Source organism: Ranitomeya variabilis, chromosome 8 (genome assembly GCF_051348905.1).
Source record: "Ranitomeya variabilis isolate aRanVar5 chromosome 8, aRanVar5.hap1, whole genome shotgun sequence".
In the NCBI taxonomy this organism is placed as follows: Eukaryota; Metazoa; Chordata; class Amphibia; order Anura; family Dendrobatidae; genus Ranitomeya; species Ranitomeya variabilis.
The window spans coordinates 204674121-204688816 of record NC_135239.1 but is presented as its reverse complement, the minus strand read 5'-3'; the positions used below and the strand labels follow the sequence as shown (position 1 = coordinate 204688816).

The window sequence follows — 14696 nt, the reverse complement described above, 5'->3', positions numbered from 1 at the left end:
AATTGGTCCAATTTATTTATTTTTTTTTAATTTTTAAAGCAAATAATTTTACTATTTTTTTTTTTTGTTTAGTGTCCGCAGCTCCTATGCAGGTGTATTGTGTCTCCATGGTTACAGACTACAAACAAACCCTGCGTAGTCTGATACTGCAGTCAGGCATCACTCTCATTGGTTCCCACTGTCTGTAGATTACAAAGAGAGTAAGAAAGGGACAGGGCAGGATCAGACTACACAGGGTTTGTTTGTAGTCTGTTACCATGGAGACACATAGGGCTGCATAGGAACTGCACACATAAAATTGTAGACTTTAGATGCTCTTGAGCACTAGAAAATTTGACCTATTTAAGGGGGTAGATATATGACGCCTACAGAATTTGGCAAAAAATGTATATTGGACTTGCACCAAATTCCAAAGTGGGGATCTACCGACCCCCATCCACCCTGGATCCACATCCGCATAAATGGCTTTGTCTGCCATAGAAACGAATGGAGAGAGCCACAGATATGTGAGGACACCGCATGTTCCTTTTGGATCTATTTTTCAGGAAGCGGACCAGCGGACCCCCATCTTGTGATTGATGTGCACCCCACTATTGGAACCTACCTTCTTTGCATCGTTGGCTTTGTCCAGGGCGGCACCGGCTGATTCCTCCGCCCGCGTCGCCGCCAGGCTGTTCCCGGCTCGCTTCACTTTGAGAGCATCGATTTGCTTATCCAGGTGACCAACTCGATCCATGGCGTCATTGAGGCGACTCTCGGCGTTAGATGTTTCAGACTGGATCTGGACGACAGAAGATGGAAAAAGATCACCGGCGGCAGTGGGATCAGACTACAAGAGGCTCTTTTGTAGTCTGTAACCATGGAGACGCATAGGTCTGCACTGAGCCTGGATACCGTTCATTGTCTTACCGCAGTCAGCTTCGTCTCTGTGTCTAATAAGTCGCTGTTGGCACTTTGGATGGCGCCTTCTGCGGCGTTCTGTGCCCTCTTGGCATCTTCTAACGCTTTTTTCACTGACTCCGCCGCATTCTTCACATTCTCCGCGCGGTTCCTTTAGAAAAAATGAACATGAAGAAGACGAGGTTCTAGGTTTAAAGGGAAATTCCACCAAAGTTATACTTTCCACGAAGAGCTTTACAATCCAAGATAAAATGTGATAGGTCAAGGGTCCGGGTGTTGAGCTCCCCCACCAATTGCTTAAATGATCGATGTGCTGATCTATACAAGTATATGAAGCTGTTTTTATAACAGACCCACAGGTGATGAAGTTTTTTAAAGTTGGACACCCCCTTTAAAAATTCATCAGATTTGGAGCGGCCTGCGACCACCACTAGAGGGAGCTACACGGAGGTAGAGCTGTACAGGATCTGCTTTGTGAGCTCCCTCTGGTGGCAGCTGCATGTAAATGCTGTGATTGATGGATGTAGTTCAGAAATGGCACCAAATTAGGTTCCTATCATATTTGACAATATGTTCTGTCTCCATAACAAAAAAGATCGACCAGAAACCAAGAATCATCATACTTTGCTTTCTTGGCCTCATTCAGCAACTGTTCGGCTCTGCGGACGTCGGACGCCGTGTGATCCAGAATGGCGTCTACGTTGGAAAGGGCGCTCACTCTGTCTTTGATTTCCTCCGCGAGGCGTTGGATCTGTTGCGGAGTCGCCGGAATGGAAAGGTCCAGGACACGGCTCGCCAGCCTCTCTATGCTGTCTGGGTCTGCTCCCTCCTCTGCTCGATCAATGCAGAACATGGCAGCAATCAATATCCAATGGAATAACCATATTCCATTTTTCATGAAAAAGGAAACCATCAGCAAGGAGACATGCTGATGGTTTCCCTTAATGATCTTTATTAAAAAAGGGGGCTTTCTTTTCTAAGGAAATGTCGCTTACGGTTCAGGAAGTCTTTGATCTGCTGGATGAGCTGCTGCAGTTCTTTATTGGATTGTTCTACCCTTCCCTTGGTCTCACTGGCTCGATCCAGTGTTGCCTGCGCCCTCTGTTTCGCTCTGTCTGCATTTGCCTTAGCCTCCGCCACCTGCATTGTGAATGGAGAAAAAAAAAATGTGAAAAAACTTTTGATTTCCCCCAACCGATTGCTCTTAAAGGAGCAGGAGAGCTCAGCCGAGCGCTAGCCGAGACGGACCCATAGACTTTCCCACTGAGCCCGTCCCCCCTCCTTATAAAGATTGGTCATGGTCTCCCCCCCAAATAAAGGATGTGAGCGAAGGTCTCATGTCTGTTTCAGTAAATATCAAGAGATCGTCGTTTTGTAAAAGCGTGCACCTTTCCCTTTAAGAGTTGTGGGCATGCTCGCTGACAAAGCTTGCGGGCGTCCATATTGAAATATTAAAACCAAGCAGGGTGTAATATGTAATAATGGCGGGTTTATACCTTCCGGAAAAGGACGTCCACCTCTCTCAGCGCCTTCTGCAGCTCGTCCTCCGCATGCTTGGCCCGATCCAGCGCATTATCAGCAGTGGCCACCGCGCCATTACAGCTCAGGCCGCCACAGTGTCTGTTACCTTCGTCATCCCGGCAGCCGGCGCCCCCACATGGGCTCTCTTCGCAGGGGACATCTCCAGGGGCCCCACAAACCTGTAAAATAGAAACTTTTATAATGATCGCCCCTTTAGTCCCTTCCTCCTATTCCATTTAATAGATTTTTGCAGCAGCTCGCTTTCTGGCTAAAAGAGATGGAACCGATTTAGGACCCCCCATCACCTCGGTGTGCCCCGTATGACGATGTCGTACCTTCTCGTTGATGTTCTTCAGGTCTAACGTGGTGTCGGTTTTCGCCTTGAGGTCGTTCAGCGCCCGGCGGTTGGCCGCGTTCTTCCGGTTGAATTCGTCTCTTTTGTGAGCTATGAGCTGCTCCGTTTTGTCCCTGGTTTTGGCGGAATCGCTGACGGGGCTGTGGACGCTTATCACGGAGGCGTTTACGAGGTGCTCGGCCCCTCTGGACTGCGCGAAGGACTTGTGGATATTGTCATACGCCCCTGGATTACAAGGAGATATTTCCCCGTTTTAGCCTCAGTGTCGCCCCCTTCTGTGCATTTTTTTTATATTTCAGTATTAAAATATGGAAATTAGGGAACAGAACGCAAAGGGAAAAAGTGAAGCGGGGCGGCGCGTCCATGTGCCAGGTCTGGCGGACACATTTCAGTCTGCAAATACCTAAAAAGTTGGAGTTCTTCAGGACGTCCAGCTGATGAGCCCGCTCCTTGGCCGTCGCGTTTAGGCTCCGAACCTCCCTCTCCAGCTCGGCCAGGTCATGGTTGGCATCAAAGTTTTCATCCTGTACCCTGGTCAGTTCACCCTCCAGTTGGGTGAGGGTCTCGGTCGAGTCATTAATTTTATTCCTAAATGGAAAGGAATATATAAATCTCTATATTTCTTTATATAATTTTTTTTTTAACCCTTTCCTAATCACGTTTTTTTTTTTTTTTCATCCCCTTTTTTTTCCAGAAGCCAACATTTTGGCGGGTTGCGGTTTTGAACGGCTTTGACCATATAATGTACTAAAAAACGGGATGAAATTCCAACTGTGGTGAAATAGTGACAAAAAACGCAATTTTACCATTTTTTTTTTTTTTTTATTTTGCCATTTTTTTAGTGTGGTAAAAATAACCCGACAACATGATTCTCCAGGTCAGTGCGATTATGGCGATACCAAACCTGAAAAATATTTTTTTTTACTTATTTTATTGGTTTAAAAAAAAATTCTGAACATTGTTTAAAAAGAAAATTTGATTAGTGACAACATTTTCTGAAACTTTTTTTATTTTTTTTTTAATTTTTCCATCACTTGGGTACATACAATGTTTTAATCTTTTTTTTTTTTTTTTTTTTCGGGGAAGTGTGGTGACCGAAAAACAATTCTTTTTTTTTTTTTTTTTTGTGTTAAATAATTTTATATTTTGATAGATCAGACTGTTCGGTATATGACAGTACCAAATGTGTTTATTGCTTTTATTTTTTACGTTCCTTTATGTCTGGTTGAGGATTTAAACCTATATATTTTTTTAATTAATTTTTACCTTTATTTTTCAGTCCCCCTAGGGGACATGAACCTGTGATCGTCGAATTGTTTCTTCTCTGTACTGTAAAACCTCAGTGTTGCGCAAGATAGGAAAAATTACTGATCTCTTGTGAAGCCTAAAATGGCGGCAACAAGAGCCCTTCAGTAGGCCCCTGGACGCCATGGCAACCTATAGTCTCCCTGCTGGGGGTAAAAAAGCCGATGGAGGCCGAAATACTATTGACAGCCATATTTAAGTGATTAAACAGCAGCGTTCAGGGCGACCTCCGATCTCTGGCAGTATAACACAGAAGGGAAGGGGTTAAGCAGCTGTGGTAAAATGAAATTGGCTGTTAAGAGGACCAAAGACCATTTTGATAAATCTACCGAAAACCTTTATGGTTTGTGGTGTTTTTATGTCATTGTTTTTGTGTAAAAATTTCACTTCGGCAAATTTATCATCACTGTCACTACAATTCTTTGCGTTGCCCCTAGCAACCAATCACAGAGCAGCTTTCATTTTGCACCAGCAGTTTATTAAATGAAAGCTGAGCTCTGATTGGTTGCTATAGGCGACAGAGGCCATTTTATTGAGGCCTAGTAGGAGAAAGCGGTTTTCTGAGTTGTATCACGTTGCACTGACCGTAAGTCGTCCATGATCTTCATCAGTCTGGTCACCGACTCCACGGTGGCGTTGCGAGCATTTACGATTTTGCGCGCCCTGGAGAGTTTCTCTTCAATCTCCTTAAAGTTTTTCTTGTAGGTCCCGGCGATGCCGGTCAGGTGGACGTCCTTGGCCCGACGTACCAAGTCTCGGCTTTGGGTCGCCAAGTCCTGGACAATTCGGTCCCAGTCGCCGAAGCACTCGTGACATGGCTGGCAGTCGGGGAAGTGTCCAGCAAACCCCCGGGCGCACTGATCGCAGCGCACACCCGATACGCCCTGCCGGCAGGTGCAGTGCCCGGTGGCGCGGTTACATTGCGGTGACTGAATGCCTCGACGGTCGCAGTCGCAAGCTGTGAAATTAATAGAGAGTGACATGGTGAACGCTGCATTTCTAGGGCTAGAAAAACATGGCTGCCATCTTCCAGGAACAGCGCAGGTTGAGCTGCAATACCACATACAACCTGTGGACAGTTGGGGCACTGTTTACCGGTCACATTTTTCCAATCCTGTAATCCCTTAAAGGGATACAATATTAAATAAGGGAGGGTCTCCATCCCAAGCACCCCAAACAGGGTGACCATGTCAGAGAGGGGCTTGTATGAAGCGATGGTCGAGAATATGTATGTCACTCATATACTTGAGGTGGGTTTCCGGAGTGGGCAGAAAAGAACTTTTGCAAGAATGTCCATTGATAGCCAGCCCTTAAAGGGGTATTCCAGTTATAACAAGTTCTCACCAATCCACAGGACAGATGACAACTGAGATTGCGGGGGTCTGACCGCTGGACCCCCCATAGGTCATCAGAATGGGGGTCATTAGTCCAACATTCAAATGGCTTCAGAGTGTATGGGGCTAATGGCAGCACACATGCAGCAGCTGCTTCATTCCTCTTGGGGGCACAGGACCCCCCTATATGGTGATCGGTGGGGATCCAAGTTTCCAGACTTCCACTGATCCAGCAACATCATCTGTCCTGTGCCCAGTACTGCAGCTCGGCCTCATAAAAGTGAAAAATGGCACCCAATACAACCAAGTGGTGAAATGAGCCCCGAGGCTTACAATCTAAAGGCAATGGGGTGTAATCCCATAAGTATCAGGAAACTGGTGGGTTAGTGCGATATGCGGAAGCGAGCGTTACCTCTGCACTGGACGCTTGGGTTCCCCCAATAATTCTCCTGACATTCAGTACATGTGGAGCCTCCAAATCCCGGTCTGCACTGACACCGTCCTGTGAACTGATGGAAACGAATATTAATGTATCCAGTCTTTTTCTTAAAGGGGATGTCTGCAAAGGACTTTCACTGATCAGATGGACAGAATTATAATTTCTTTTTATAACACTGGAAAAAACACATTTGCTTTTTTCCAGAATAGCGCCCCTCTTGTCTACAGGTTGTGGGCGGTATTGCAGCTCAGCCCCATTCATAATAAAGGGATTGTCCACTGTTGGAGAACCTTTTAGTAATGAGACCAGGGAGCCGATAATAAAAAAAAATTACCTCCCTACTGACATTGTTCTTCAATTTTCACCTGTATCTCCCAGGCAGGTCTCCCGGCATCCAGCTGGGGCGCCACATGAGCGCTGCAGCCGATCAGTGTCCTCTAATCAGTTAACATATTGCCTGAACCTATTTGTTCCACTTGGATAAATTGTGAATGCTGCAGTCGATCAGCAGCCCTTGATTGGCTGCAGTGTTGACATGATGCCCCCCCGACTGATGTTGACGCCAGAAGACCATCACTAGGAATGGAGGAGCAGAGCTAGTCCGGGAGGGGAGTGTTGATTATTTCACTTATAAGTGATGGTCCAGTTGTGGACAACCCCTTTGATAGAGCTGAGCTGCAATACCTGACACCACCTATGGTCCGATGTGGCGCTGTTTCTAGAGGAACTCAAGACATTTTTCTTCTAATCCTGTAGATCTGATCGGTAGAGATCCCGGCCTTTGCAATCACTTTCCATGGAAAGTTGTCCAAAGTGCAGTAATTTGGGAATCGTATAATTTCTTCCATTCGACTCACCTCATTGCAACTCAGGCTAAAAGAGTTGTGGGGGTCACAGTTGCAAGGGACGCACCCCTTTCCACTTGCCAGGTTCCAAAAGTTGGGGCTACAGCGATCGCAGCTTTGACCCTTGACGTTAGGAAGACACTGGCACTGCCCGCTTTTCCTGTCACACATGCAATCATTCCTGGAGGTGCACTGGCTGGGGTCCGTCCCCAAGTTATTACATACACACTCTGTAACAGATAACGGAGAATAAATACAGTCAGGATGTTATAATGTCTTTATACAGAGACTGAAGCAAAAACATCACAAGATGCAATTCTCTCTGCCTGCAGCCACCACTGGGGGGAGCTCAGGAGCTTGCTGCATACTGTTGATACATTGACTTTAATAATAAATCTGTATGCAGTCATCTCCTGAGCTCCCTCTAGTGGTGGCTGCAGGCAGACGACCTCCTATCTTTCAACGGTGGAGAATTTGGATCAATCAAATTTTGATTAGATTTGTGATGTCCGGAGGAGACATATATTTTCTAAATCTTTGTCACTCACTGTTACAGTTGCGTCTCGAGGCGTCTCCGTAATAACCGACCCGGCACTGCTCGCAGAACCTCCCCTCTGTATTATACTTGCACTTGAGGCACTGTCCACTGCGGCGGTCGCAGGAGCCAACGTCTGACATATCAATGTTGTTGTTGCACTGGCAGGGAAGGCAGCGTCCGCCAACCTGAAAGGGATTCCCGTAGAAGCCGGGAGCGCACTCCTCACATCGAGAACCTGAAGGTGAGAACTTCATGTTACTGACAGTACGGAGGCAAAGCGGGGCATGTAACTCCAGGGCTGCAGGCTCGCAACCATTAAACTTGTACAACTGGATGGCGTTTTGACTGCTTGGGAGTTTTGGGGATTTTACGTCTCGTAGTACTCAGGGGCCGATGATTAACGTTCCATCAAGTTTGGATTTTTGGCCACAGTCCGTTCCGCAGCGCAACCTTGTTGACATCATTAAATGTGATGTTGTAATGTGACGGCGCGATTTTCATGTCACGTGACCAAAATTGGCGCACAGCATATGTGAGGGCCCCTGCCAAGGTGCTAAAAAATCCTTGTTATATGGGCTAGGCATGCTCTGGTGGTAACCGAATAATATGTTTGAGTCTCAACGCCTGCATGTGTTGCAGCTTACAAACAGCCGCGAGACATGAAGCTGCGGGGACTCAAACATATTTTTTGAGCACGCGGAAGACACTCGGTTAGCGCCCGAGCATGCTCAGATAACACCTTATCTGAACACGTTCGCTGATCACTACTGGGCACCCATCACAGGTGCTGTCGGGCATTTTGCTTTGGCGGTGCCCGTCTCTGATTTACCATTCAGTCCCGCTAAGCTTCACCAAGAGTGATGGCGCTCTCCAGCCCCTCTGACATTTAGCTCAGATTGGTACAGGAGGAGGAAGTTGCCACAGCAAGATGATGCGCAATTAGGCCGTATTTCATGATCATGTATTTTCTGGACTCGGTTCATAAAATACATACTAAATAATTTTTTATAAATGCATGTATTTTGGGATAAAAAAAAATAAATCATTTGTACCATTGAGATTTTTTTAAAAACTTTGCACCGTTTCCCTTCTATAGCTGTCATGGGAGTGTCACGTCCCCCTGGAAGACCTGGTGTTAGAAAGTCACAACGGATGATGAGCCGCTGTCCTCTTTAGAGATGATGTGATTTATGTCCTATTTTAAATCGATTTCCTTTCCTTCAGTGCTGAGAGGGAAAGGACTCTTTCCATTCTGGCTGAGGCCGTACAGCCTGGTTGTTTTCAGCTGCAGCTGCTCATCATTTAATCCCTCTCTATATACTGGCTTTGGGCATTTATTTCTTGCCGGTGAAAGATGCATCTTCCTGTGCTGAGTGCTAAAGCTGAGTAGTTGGAGTTGAGTTGGAGTTGTGGTGTTCTGTAATTTGCTGTTGTACGTGTGTGTTTATCTCCTGGTCCCTGTTCCTGTTTAGTTTATCCCTCCCTGTCCCTATCCTCCTCCCTGTTATTGGTTAATGCTTTTGTATAATAGGTTGTCTTTTATCCCTGTTTTGTCTTTGTGTTTGGTTTACCTTTCATGTCTGTCCCATGCCTCATGGCGTGCGGGAGGAGACAGATCAGGAGCATAGTAAGGTCGGAGACTCAGGCTTCTCTACCTTCAAGAGTACCCCCAGGACAGGAATAGTCAGGGTCCCAGCTCCAGGAACAGTCCATTATTAAAGACCGTCACAGCGTGATAGTAGCCTCCATGTTGCACTGTTTATTGCTGGCCACAAAATTAGTTAACTGAGACTCTGTCAGCGAGATTAATTTTCATCTCCCTCAGCAAAAATGGTAGAATGGTAATACCACCCCAGTGTTTTGGCCGAACATATAGGCAGTGGCCTGTGAGATGGGGGTTAAAGGGTCAAGCTTCACCCCATGGACATTCCTAAAATTCACCACCACCTGTGTCCTCATTTCTTGGCCATGTCATCATCACCAGGCAGCTCTACTCGGGAGATCTTGAGATACAAACCCTTGAGAATATCCAGTGTATGTGACCTGGAGTGAGATCCTTGTCCAAGGGGGCACAAATCCTGGGACAACTAGCCCAAAACACTTACTTCCACCCATCTCAAACCTTCTAGTGTCCCGGTCCTACAGATCAGTATGGTGATGGTATATAGACGACATCCATTTCTAGATACTAACAGGTTCGTCACAACTGTGGGCGCACGGCTAATGGGGCTGGATAAGAATAAGGCCAGTACAATACTATTCCCAATAATATACGGAAGTATCACTCTTCGTACCCCCCCCCCCAAAAAATAGCTTTCTGTAAATTGTGCAAAATGTGACTCAAGCCTCATAACTGTGCTGATGGGCATCACCGGTGGGCATAATACGGCCTAGGCAGCCATGAGAGATATTGGAGCAGTAATATCATCTTTTGGACATTCCCCAGGACCCCTGATATGTACCTCTTATGGTCCACAGGACCCGTCTGCATATTGGCCTATTCTGGCAGCATTTGGGTCCAGTAGGTACTAGGAATAAAACACGTCTCAGGTGACAGTGATTTTATGATGTAGCCGGAGGCGCGTGATGTAGTTCAGCCAGAATCGGTGGGATATATAATCGGTGAAATGTGTATGGTCCTCAGCCAAACTGTGATCCGTGGCGTGAAAAGATCAGAAGTGTGAACCGTTCAGCCAAATGTGATTGTGGGCGCGTAATGTGACGAGCGACGCTCCGTACATCAGCCGGGAATGCTTCTTCTCGTAGATGGATTAGTAAGTCACTCGGGCTTCTTACAATTGCACAGTCCCTGCTCTCTCCTCTCATTTTTTTGGCTTCTGTTTATAACTATTAAGATGAATTTCAATGTTTGTTTGTAGTCCATGCCGACATCTTGTAGCAAAGGGGATAGGACCGACCGGGGCTCAGTCTCTTCTGTCCAAGGGTCTTATTGCAGCCACCTGACTTTAGCCACCAGGAGGTCATTATTACATGTGGACCAATTGTCCATGTTCATTATTGGGCACCACAACCATTGCTAAATTAGCGTCAATAGGGCAACTGTAGGACGTGTCATCAAAAAATGAGCTATTTATTCCAGATTTTTCTATAAAATTTATACTCTAATAAATGTTGACTTTTTTTTTTATTTTTTTTTCCATATCACTATCTTATGTATCAGAAATTGTGCAATTCTCACACAGGCCGCTAGGCCTAATATTAGACTCATAATTCCTGTACAGAAGACTTTCCAGCAGTCTCATTATCATTAGAGATAGGAAGACCATAACTGATAAAACCTCTTTATACAGGATCCACAAGTCGCAATAGGTGACCTGGTGTTTTCGGACACTATTCGACCTCTTGAGGAAAACCCGCATGGATTAGGTATTTGTGACGTGTGACTGTAAAGCTTTAGTACAGCGGTTACTGCACAGCGATGACTATTTAGTGAATGGATAACTCCAGATGAAGAAGCAGGTTGTGTTATACCAAGCAGTGTGTGAAATGGTGTCACCTGCCCAAGGATCTCAACTACACGGCCCACCAAAATCCCCCGTTACTGTGGCTTGGGTTCCTGTAGTAGGACCATTGCTGGATCCCATAGCTGCCGGGTTTCGGTTAATATTTGCAATGGGTTGGTATGGTCAATGCAGACCCCCCCACACCAGGGGTTGGCAGCCCTATTGGTTTTTTAGCTTTGGACCCTACATAGATCTACCAAGGGTAAGGGATCTAATTAGGTGCACGATCGACTATCTGTGCTTGTAGCAGAGACCACTGTCTCCCCCCCAGCAGGTGTAAAGGAAAGCCATGCATCGGGGTGGGTGACAAGGCAGGGAAGCCATTTACTCACGCCGGGCCCCTCCTGACCTCTTTACCAGTCCTGAGAAGAGAAATGATAAGAAATACTGCACAGTACGCCCACAGATGATAAATCCCGCAGAACACGCTCGGAGGGGCATTAGTTCATTGACAGCGATAGGAGAAGCCTTGTAAAGCTCTGTTCACATTTCCAGAAATGACGGCGAACCGGATCGGTCATATGACAAACATCGATGGCGGACAATTATACTGTACCGGATAGGAGCCTGGAGGCGTCTTACATTCCCCCCAAGACATTAAAATGTCCTTGACTTTCCTTCTGGGGCCCTGTGCAACAAAAATAGGATCCACCCCCTCTCTGATCATCATCTTTAGACCATGATTATTTTAACTTCAGAATCAACATATATAAAATAATACTGCCTAAATAATACTCCTATACAGTGTCCATGTAATACTGCCATATGCAGCCCTCATAATACCACTGACCAGTGCCCTAACAATATATTACTAAACAGCTCATATTTTACTGACATGTAGTTCCCCAAATAATTCCAACATAGTGTCTAAATAATATTCCTACAGAGTTTACATGTACCGTAATATTGCAATATACAGCCCATGATACCATCATATAGTGCCCAAACAATATATTAATCACTAAATAACTCGCATTTTGCTGCCATATAGTTCTCATATAATACCAACATACAGTGCCTAACTAGATAATACTCCTATAAATTGTTCATTTAATACTGCCATATATTGTCCACTTTATTCAACCATATAGCGTCCAAATAGTATATCAATCACTACAGAGCTCACATTTTACTGACACATAGTTCTCAATCTCAAATAATAACAACTTGCAGTGCCTAAATAATACTGCTATACCACATCCATGTAATGCTGCCATATACTTCCCACGTAGTTCCGCCGTATAGTGCCCAAATAATATATTACTACAGAGCTTACATTATTCTGCCCTAGAATTCCCAAATAATACCAGCATACACAGCAAAATACCTGGTGATTTGAGTGTTCATTTTAGTCTATGGTGGTCCTAGAGGGCGCTGGGCATGTCCCCCAGTTTGGGTGAATTGGGCATCCATGGGTCATGCCGACTTCGAGGGCTGTCAGCGTGGTTGTAATGGGGGCCTCTTGCCTATCGCCCGTCCACCTGGACCGCCCCGTGATGGGGGGACTCACCTGTGTAGCCTTGGTTACAGTTACAGATGACCTGTCGTGATCGGGGGTCTTGATGACAGGATACTGCAAAGTGTCTCCCACTATTGGGACCTTCTGGGCACGGGCATGGCCGGCAGTGATCTCCCGATCCTAGCACAGGATTTCCAAAGAAGCCACCTGAGCACCTGGAAGGAAAGAGACACGAAGATACCTGGAATTATGGACTTTTTAGGCCTGCATTGTTCCATTCCTCTGTTATTCCGTCATATAAAAAAAAAAATATATATATATATATATATATATATATATATATATATATATATATATATATATATATATAATATCAAAGAAACCGAAAACATAATAAGTCAAATCCGGGATGTCATCCCCTTGAAAAAGCAGCGTTCGAGCGCTGCGAAACGTGCGTTGGGGCTCCTCCACCGGTGGGACCCTCTCCTGTCCTCTTCCCTTTACCGTGGTAAGCATGGCACCTCTTTCTATTGTTGCTGTGTGGCGGGTCTATATATAAATATACTGGGCACTGGCCCTGAGACTGTTTGCTATGTATAGCCACCCAGCAGCCCTTTGCAATACGTGTCTTGTACTTTCCATCCTCCTAGCACCACGTGCTATATTGGCACCTACCATTTGTCATCTTTTATGCATACCTATCTACATTGGTTGTATCTAGGGCTGGGGGGCGGACGGGTTGAGTTGTCCATCCTTGTTGTTCCCCTCCATTTGTTGTCGTGATATCCTTATTCTTTTGCTTAGTCTCATGTCCTACATCTGTATTTCATTAATAAAGTATTTTTGTACATTTGTACTCTAGGCTCCTGTTTCTCCTTTTATACAATATATATATATATATATATACAGTATATATATATATATAGCTCACCTCTGGCACCGGTCTCCGGTGGTGCTGTCCCGGCAGTTCAGGCAGGCCCCCGTCTTCTGGTCGCACTCCTCTGAATGGCCGTTACACAGGCATTTCCTGCAGTTAGGGAAGCCCCAGTGACCCGGTTGGCATCGGTCGCACTTTGGCCCGTAGGCCCCAGTCCGGCAAGGACACTGCCCGTTATACTGATCACAGAAGTTGTGGCTGGATCCCTCCGGGTGACAGTCGCAGCCTGCGGCGTATGAGAAAGACGTCACATAACGTGCAGCACAGACACGTAGCGCAGTATTTGCTCCCTCGGTTAGGGATGATTACTTTTGCAGCCTGACGGTCCGAATCCATGAGTCCCAGGGGCGCATCGGTCACAGCGGCGTCCGATTACATTGGGTTTACACCTGCATTGTCCGCCATGGGGGTCACATTCTGAACTTAGCGATCCTTGAGGGTCACAGTTGCAGGCTGGAGAAGGGAGTATGAATATTTAGTAACAGATAACAAAAAAATGGCTTCTGTCTTCCAGAAACAGCGCCACACCTGCCCACGGGTCGCATCTGGTATTACACCACGTCTCCAGGATTGGAGATAAATCCATTCCCCTTAGATGCTGCGGTCAATGCTTGAAAGCAGTTAGACAAAAGAAGGGAACTCCCTCTTTACTATGCGCCTTACAGGGTGGGTGCCGGCTGTGTTGTACAGGGCGGGTGCCGGCTGTGTCGTACACGGCGGGTGCCGGCTGTGTCGTACAGAGCGGGTACCGGCTGTGTAGTACAGGACGGGTGCTGGCAGTGTCGCACAGGGCGGGTGCTGGCAGTGTCGCACAGGGCGGGTGTCGGCTGTGTCGTGAAGGGCGGGTGCCGGCTGTGTCGTGAAGGGCGGGTGCTGGCTGTGTCGTGCGGGGCGGGTGCCGGCTGTGTGGTATGGGGCTGGCGCCGGCTGTGTTGTACAGGGCGGGCGCCTGCTGTGTCACACAGGGCAGGTGTCGGTTGTGTCGTGAAGGGCGGGTGCCGGCTGTGTGGTACGGGGCTGGCACCGGCTGTCTCGTACAGGGCGGGTGCCGGCTGTGTAGTACAGGACGGGCACTGGCTGTCTCGTACACGGCGGGTGCCTGCTGTGTCGCACAGGGTGAGTGCCGGCTGTGTGGTACGGGGCGGGTGCTGGCTGTGTCATGAAGGACGGGTGCCGGCTGTGTTGTGAAGGGCGGGTGCCGGCTGTATGGCACGGGGTGGGTCGGGCTGTGTGGTACGGGGCTGGCGCGCCGGCTGTGTAGTACAGGTTGGGTGCCTGCTGTCGCACAGAGCGGGTGCCGGCTGTGTGGTACGGGGCGGGTGCCGGCTGTGTGGTACGGGGCTGGCGCCGGCTGTGCCGTACAGGACGGGTGCCGGATGAGTCGTACATCCAACACCTGCCTCCAGCATAGCGACTTGAGTTAGCTCTGATCACTGCTGTTTAATCATTTAGAAGCCGCTGTGAGAGTGTGAGACTGGCATGGAAATTATTCTAAGCTGCATAGTGGTCCATTTGGGTGCTTTCATCCCCCGCCCCAAG

General features: G+C 47.1%; 1 protein-coding gene and 1 long non-coding RNA gene across 7 annotated transcripts in view; one reads left to right on the top strand and one right to left on the bottom strand.

Moving 5' to 3' along the window:
• LOC143787560 (uncharacterized) overlaps positions 1–14696 on the top strand; it is a 131168-nt gene that overhangs the window by 5030 nt on the left and 111442 nt on the right. For all 4 annotated transcript variants that reach the window (XR_013218396.1, XR_013218398.1, XR_013218399.1 and 1 more), the window contains exon 2: positions 7403–7478. This is a non-coding gene — a long non-coding RNA (uncharacterized LOC143787560). The remainder of the gene's footprint in view (positions 1–7402; positions 7479–14696) is intronic.
• Positions 1–14696, bottom strand: part of LAMB2 (laminin subunit beta 2) — a 73606-nt gene that overhangs the window by 1149 nt on the left and 57761 nt on the right. The window contains exons 19-34 of one of the 3 annotated variants that reach the window (XM_077276408.1): positions 13467–13610; positions 13152–13383; positions 12272–12435; positions 11094–11123; positions 9700–9765; positions 7248–7472; positions 6712–6929; positions 5828–5924; positions 4667–5039; positions 3180–3364; positions 2757–3001; positions 2397–2600; positions 1896–2040; positions 1524–1731; positions 910–1051; positions 605–781 (exon numbers count right to left, since the gene is read on the bottom strand). In XM_077276408.1, the coding sequence (XP_077132523.1) occupies positions 605–781; positions 910–1051; positions 1524–1731; positions 1896–2040; positions 2397–2600; positions 2757–3001; positions 3180–3364; positions 4667–5039; positions 5828–5924; positions 6712–6929; positions 7248–7472; positions 9700–9765; positions 11094–11123; positions 12272–12435; positions 13152–13383; positions 13467–13610 (2855 nt within the window). The remainder of the gene's footprint in view (positions 1–604; positions 782–909; positions 1052–1523; positions 1732–1895; positions 2041–2396; positions 2601–2756; positions 3002–3179; positions 3365–4666; positions 5040–5827; positions 5925–6711; positions 6930–7247; positions 7473–9699; positions 9766–11093; positions 11124–12271; positions 12436–13151; positions 13384–13466; positions 13611–14696) is intronic. The other 2 variants (XM_077276409.1, XM_077276411.1) reach the window with 2 other exon arrangements.